Source organism: Lactuca sativa, chromosome 5, assembly GCF_002870075.4.
Source record: "Lactuca sativa cultivar Salinas chromosome 5, Lsat_Salinas_v11, whole genome shotgun sequence".
NCBI classification, from domain to species: Eukaryota; Viridiplantae; Streptophyta; class Magnoliopsida; order Asterales; family Asteraceae; genus Lactuca; species Lactuca sativa.
The window spans coordinates 27,936,834-27,943,958 of record NC_056627.2 but is presented as its reverse complement, the minus strand read 5'-3'; the positions used below and the strand labels follow the sequence as shown (position 1 = coordinate 27,943,958).

General features: G+C 32.5%; 1 protein-coding gene and 1 long non-coding RNA gene across 6 annotated transcripts; one reads left to right on the top strand and one right to left on the bottom strand.

Annotated features, from left to right (window-relative positions):
- The first annotated feature begins 1,387 nt into the window (after positions 1 to 1,387).
- LOC111883508 (uncharacterized) lies at positions 1,388 to 7,101 on the top strand. 5 transcript variants are annotated; one of them, XM_023879825.3, is made up of 2 exons: positions 1,388 to 1,859; positions 6,981 to 7,101. In XM_023879825.3, exon 1 carries the CDS (start codon positions 1,650 to 1,652, stop codon positions 1,857 to 1,859), a length of 210 nt encoding a protein of 69 aa, XP_023735593.1. In that variant the 5' UTR covers positions 1,388 to 1,649; the 3' UTR covers positions 6,981 to 7,101. The 5 variants fall into 5 exon arrangements, with proteins under 5 accessions (XP_023735593.1, XP_023735594.1, XP_023735592.1 ...); XM_023879826.3 differs by lacking the exon at positions 6,981 to 7,101 and adding an exon at positions 6,476 to 6,492; XM_023879824.3 differs by lacking the exon at positions 6,981 to 7,101 and adding an exon at positions 5,131 to 5,867.
- LOC122198209 (uncharacterized) lies at positions 6,366 to 7,108 on the bottom strand. Its single transcript, XR_006192144.2, has 2 exons — positions 6,971 to 7,108; positions 6,366 to 6,748 (listed from the first exon to the last, which is right to left on the bottom strand). It is a non-coding gene; the product is annotated as an uncharacterized LOC122198209 (long non-coding RNA).
- Positions 7,109 to 7,125: the final 17 nt, after the last annotated feature.

The following is a 7,125-nucleotide window of genomic DNA, read 5'->3' as shown; positions in this document are numbered from 1 at the left end:
TCACCAGTTTTAATCGTAGTCACTTCTTCCGATAATGTATATATGTATTCTTGACTGTGTTCTTGAGTTTTGACAAATAAACCCAAAAATCAAGGTGGTGGAGAGAAAAGATGAGTATTTTCTTTTTCCTTTTTTTTTAATCTTCTATAATAATAAAACTGAAAAAGAAAATATCAAGGGCAAAATCATCATTATAAAAAAGTTAAAACCAAATTGAACCAAACTCGCAACAAAATAAAAAATTTGGACCTTAGGTGATAGTCCAAACATTTTTGAACCAAAGTGACAATTTTCAGATAAACATAGGGACCATTCGTGCAATTTTGTGTTTTGATTTTGTGACTTGTAAGAAATGAGAAACTAAGATACAAAGATTTAGAGAGAGAATGAGAAATTACGATTTTAACGGATCAGAATTTATTTGATATCAGTCGACCGTGATGTATGTTAAATTGATAATGGTTAGCGAGAGGCCAAACAAGAACATTGTTGTTGTGTGAAAGGCAAAAGAACATAGCCCTCTCAAAATTTGTTTCCTTCTTTACGAATTCCAAATTTCAAGTTCCAAACATATCAACAAACCTCTCTTTCGAAAAAAAAAACATATCAACGAACCTACAATATTAAAACACGGTTAATCAACAAATGGGCCCTAGAAAGATCGAAAGTTGTGGGTCATCGCTCAACTCGTCCTGCTATTGAGTCGGACCTTCTGCGGGGTCAAATTTGATAACCGCATAAAACTCATTCAGTCGACCTTGATGAATGTTAAATTAATAACGGTCAGTGAGAAGTCAAACAAGAACATTGCCGTTGTATGAAAGGCAAAAGAACGTAATCCTCTCAAAATTTGTTTCCTTCTTTGCGGATTCCAACGTTTCAAGTTCCAAACATATCAACAAACATCTCTTTTAAAAAAAAGCATATCAACAAACCTACAATATTAAAACAAGGTTAATTAGAAGTTGGGCCATAGAAAGATCGAAAGTTAGGGGTCATCACCCAACTTGCCCCGCTATTGAGTTGGAAAGTTCGGCCCTATAAAGATCAAAAGTTGTGGGTCATCATCCAACTTACCCTGCTATTGAGTCGGAGCTTCTGCTGGACTAAATCTGATAACCGCGTAAAACCTCATTCTCGAATAAATTACCAAGTATTTTATAATTTTTGATATAAAGAAAATTAATGAATTTTATAAATAAATCAGAATTTTAGGAATTTATTAGAAATTTTAAAAAATAAAATATTAAAGCTATCTCGAAAGAAAAATAAATGACCAATAAATCTCTTAAAAAAGATCAAATAATTTAACGAAAAAAAAAACTTTATAGATTATAAGAAAAGTTTAGTTTCATACCAAAAAATCACAAAATATAATTAAAAGAAAATTCACAATCCCAATAAATTCAAGAACCCCAAGAAAAGTAGCACGTGAAAACACCACGGATCTGCACAAACCCACACGTTAATGTCCCTGAACTCCCAAAACCCCCAACCCAAAATTTAAGAACCCCAAGAAAAGTAGAAAACGCTCATCGATCTTCAAGCTTCCTGCTCCGGTCTGCAGATCTGATAATTAAGTTCCCCTTATCTTCAAGCTCAAGTTTTTTTTTTTTTTTTTTTTTTTTTTTTTTTTTTTTCTACCGGAAATGGCCGACTGGGGACCAGTGTTGGTGGCGGTGGTGCTGTTTGTGCTTCTAACGCCGGGACTTTTGTTCCAGTTGCCAGGTCACAACAGGGTGGTGGAGTTCGGAAACATGCACACCAGTGGCGCCTCCATTATTGTTCACGCCGTTATCTACTTCGCCGTCCTCACCATCTTCCTAATCGCCATCGGCGTTCACGTCTACGCAGGCTAGGTATGCCGTTGCTTCTCAATTGTCATTCAATCACTCCACTGGTTTTCACTTTCTTCATTATAAATTACATTTAACCCCTGTGTTTTCTGTTTATTGGATTTTTACACCCCTCGTTTATGTAGATTTGCTCTTTCATGAATTATATGTATCGTTCAAAAATCATTGGTACAAAATTTTATTTATACCAAATTACCAATAATAGTATACAAATAATTGTAATTTCGGATACTTGGTTGTATCTTATAACTCCTTTGTTGGGATAAAAATTATAAAAATGGTTCCTCAAACTTGCAATATACCTAATAGAAAACTATGGTCTATATTTACAAAACAAATTACAATATTTGTGATATTTACTCTAACAGTCCCTGGCAAAAAATTATGTACAAATATGGTCCTTCTATCTTACAAAACGTCTTTATTTCAGAGAAAATTACAGAAATGGTCCTTACATAGAAAACAAATTACAAAACGGTCCTTATTAATTTACAGATTATTTTTACAGGAATGGTTCCTATATTCCAAAAAATTACATAAATGGTCCCTTCCTGATAACAAATTTATAGAAATGGTTCCTATGTTTCATAAAAGTCTAGATATAGTCCCTGAATATCAGAAAATTTACATACATGGTTCCTATGTTTCACAAAGTTATAGAAATGTTCCATGCTTTTCACAAAACTACAAAATAATCCATACCAAAAGCAAAATTACAGAAATTACCCCTACATTTTACATAACTAAAGAAATAATCATTGTCTAATAATAAATTTACAGAAATATTCCAAAGAACATTTAAAAGAATTTAAAGTTTAATAATGTACCCTTATGATCATGGTTTATACTTGAACAAATGGTTTTCAATCAATTAATAATCGTGACTTTTATGCATTTTTTAGCCAAGCAAGTAACATTATGTTATGCTAAACTACTATTCGTGATGATCTAAAGTTAATTTTTGGAAAATGTTTTGATTATGTAAGTCCACAAAAATGACCTAACAGATTAACTGGAATACGGCATTCATATGTACCATAAATTTATGGAAGAAAGAGGTTTAGATACTAGGTGAGGATCACAAAAAAAGGAAGATGAATTATCCTATGAAATAACAAGTTAGGATTAGAAGAAAAGTAGCATATTAATACTCTTGGTGACAAAAAAAACAATAAAAATTATGTGGAGCACAGAACCAGCCCACTAGTTGTTATCCAAACATCAACTTGTGCAACGGAAAATGACATGATATAATTGTGAGATGCATTAGCCATTCAAAATACTAATTTTTGTTTGGTTTCAGGTTGTGTAGCGGGAGATTTGGATATTATATAATTTCAATTCATTAAAGATCACATATTTTATGAAAAAAACTTTAACTATTTGGCGTCCTATTATGAATGAATGGTATTTATTTTCTTCGGTTTAGTTCATACTGGCAACTTGGTTAAGTTGATGACAACTCCTAATACCGCTATGCCAAAGACTATTTTATAATATTTTCATTATTTTGATCTTGACTTTTGTGGTGTCTGGGTTATATATAATAGTGTAGTCCACACCTCCTTGCTTATATTAGATCATAATATTAATCTCTATTGCTACTTGCAAAACTGACAATAACAGGTACTAGTGGTCGCGGTATAATTTTTTGACAATATTAGTGGTTATTTGGAACAAAAAAGTATGCAGTTAAATCTCTATTCATACTTGCAAAACTGACAATAACAGGTAATAGTGATTGCGATATAACTTTTTGACAATATTAGTGGTTTTTTAAAACAAAAAAATATGACACTTAAATCTTTATTGGTACTTGCAAAACTGTAACATGTAATAGTGACCGCATTATAACTTTTTGATAATATTAGTGGTTTTTTAGAACAAAAAAATATGGCAGTTAAATATTTATTGATACTTGCAAAACTGACAATAACAAGTAATAGTGGCCGCGATATAACTTTTTGACAATATTATTGGTTTTTTAAGAACAAAAAAGTTATACAGTTAAACCGAATATTGACCAAAGTATAATGGCTTTTATGTTATTAATCGCGAATGGTATACCATTTTATTGCAAAATGGTATACCATTTGAGATTAATAACATAAAAATCATTATACTTTGACCAAAATTCGTTTGAACTGCTTATTTTTTTTGTTCTAAAAAAACCACTAATACTGTCAAAAAGTTATATCTCGACCACTATTACCTGTTATTGTCAGTTTTGCAAGTACCAATAGATATTTAACTGTCATGTTTTTTTGTTCCAAAAAACCACTAATACTGTCAAAAAGTTATATCGCAAACACTATTATTTGTTATTGTTAGTTTTGCAAATATCGATAGAGATTTAACTGCCATATTTTTTTGTTCTAAAAAAACTACTAATACTGTCAGAAACCTATATTGCGATCGCTATTACTTGTTATTGTCAGTTTTGCAAGTAACAATAGAGATTTAACTGTCATATTTTTTTATTCTAAAAACCACTAATACTATCAAAAAGTTATATCGCGACCACTATTATCTGTTATTGTCAGTTTTTGCAAGTACCAATAGAGATTAATATTATGATATAATATAAGCAAGGAGGTGTGGACTGCACTATTATATATAACATGGACACGACAAAAGTCAGAGGTCAAAATAATGAAAATATTATAAAATGATCATTGGTATAGCGGTATTAGGAGTTGTCATCAACCAAATTGACAGTATGAACTAAACCGAAGAAAATAAAGGGACGTTTGGGATTACTTTTAAGTGCTCCGTTAATAATCGTGACTTTTATGCATTTTTTAGCCAAGAAAGTAACATTATGTTACAAAAAACTACTATTCGTGATGATCTAAAGTTAATTTTTGGAAAATGTTTTGATTAACTGGAATATGGAATTCATATGTACCATAAATTTATGGAAGAAAGAGGTTTAGATACTAGGTGAGGATATAAAAAAAAAAGGGAAGATGAAATTATCCTACGAAATAACAAGTTAGGTTTAGAAGAAAAGTAGCATATTAATACTCTTGGTGACAAAAAAAACAATAAAATTTATGTGGAGCGCGGGCCAGCCCACTAGTTGTTATCTAAACATCAACTATTGCAACGGAAAATGACATGATATAATTATGAGATGCATTAGCCATTAAAAATAATCATTTTTGTTTGGGCGTTCATCCATCCAAAGACTTTATTAATAATTGACAATTATACCATTTACTTGATTGTATAGTGTATTTTAATTTAATTTAATTATTCCTACGCTTTTTAGAAGCTGGGTTGTTTCAGTTTCCAAACCAAGACGCAACCCATAACACGTTCATGAGGCTCAAATCTTTCTCCTTTTCGCTGCAATCTAATGAATTCAATTGGAATGTAGTGACCGGCAGCTATGCTTCACATTTCCCCGAAAATTATGCTGGTTCCACCTGTCATCAATCGGTTCTATATTTCCGGCAAAACACTAGCAGAACTGGCGGCAACGAACCAGTTATGGATCCTCCTTTTTCCCTAATTTGGATTTTCCGACGGTTGTTCCCTTTTCGCCGATTTCTCATATCCATTACCATTACGCCGATGTAGAAGCAACCTGAATGTGCGTGACATTTCCGGGTTGGACCAGAAGTTGTTTGTGAAGTAGTTTGTTAAGTTTGTAGGATTTTATTTCGGAGCCCAGATGATGCAATTGTTTAGCAGATTGATGTTCAATAGCTTCTGTATATCGTCCACTAAAATGACGTCTGTGTCAAGGTAGATAACACGCCTAACACACTCGGGTCAAGTATTTTATCCAAATAATTTAGGGCGTAGTTCAAGGGGTTCTCGAGGGCCATACAAAATCTTTGCGGAAAATTTAGGGCGTTTTGGTACTTCAGACAAACATACACACATAGGGCCGAAGGTGGTTTTTTTAGAACAAAAAAAATATGGCAGTTAAACCGAATATTGGCCGAACTATAATGACTTTTATGTTATTAATCGCAAATGACATACGATTTTATTGCTAAATATGATATTGTCGGTTGGAAATAATCTAACTATCGTGAATCACTATCACACAATAATTACAAAACACGTATCCAAAGATCTCATAAATCCAAAATATGGATATATTTTTAAACGTATAATATGACCAGCTCTAACTATGATTCTGATTGTTATTATATTATAATCCCTTAATATAATTCAAACAACCCTTAAATTAATACTTTTATAGTAGTTTTTCGGAGGTTCCAATGCTTGGTTCCTAGTATTAATCGCCATGTCTTGTTTTATTCAACAAACAACACTATCTTATTTTTCAAAACATCACAACTCCAATTTTAGAACCAACAACACACACCCACTTATGTAAAATATGGGAGCTCAAAGAAAAAACCTTAAACCTACCCTAATGCCACCACCCAAACAATCAACAACCCTACAATTCCTCTTCGATCTTGATTCAAAATGTTGCACGAGTCAAAACGATGATAAAATCATTCAATCTTTAGATTCTAGAAACGATGAACTTTCAACAATAATCATTTATTGCACTCGGTCTCGTTTGGATGCTCAAGAATTGGCTTTGAAACGACTCAAACTTACACAACTTTTATCGATCATCAAAACATCAGTAACTCCGGTTTCTGATGAAACACTAGAGATTTTGTTGAAGATGGTGGCTTCTAATCTCTTCCGTCCTCTCCCGCCACCATATGTGGGAACATGTTCAGGGGAAGAGGATGATGTCATTGCCGCCCCTTCCGCCGCTTGGGCACACTTGCAAATCGTTTATGATATTCTCCTGCGGTTGATAAATAAGAAAGACGTGAAAGCCCTTCGAGGAGAACACAGTGACGAATCCAGAATATTAAATCCCGGTATGCAGTAACATAGTAATTTTTTCCCTAGAATATGCAACACAATATTATTATTTAAAAAAAAAAAGTTATGGAAAATAAAAACCGACATTTTTCATATTTTTCACAATTATAGACAACGTATACATAATACATTGCCTTTTTTTTTTTTTTTAAACTAAAAAGTAATCACAATTTTTGGTATACTTACACATTTAAAAGAATATGTATAATTAATTAATTATAAAATACTTATATTTGTTGTAGTACTTGAGTATAGGTTTGTCGCCGGAGGAACATTTCATTGGTCGGAACTTTGTTCTGAACCTCCTTGCTCTCTTCAACTCCGACGAACCTCGAGAGCGTGACGCCGTGAAGAACATTGTCCACCGGATTTACTCCAAATTCACATTCTACAGATCCTT

Coding starts and splice junctions, on each gene's coding strand:
- LOC111883508 (XM_023879825.3), top strand. CDS start 1,650: ATGGCCGACTGGGGACCAGTGTTGGTGGCGGTGGTGCTGTTTGTGCTT.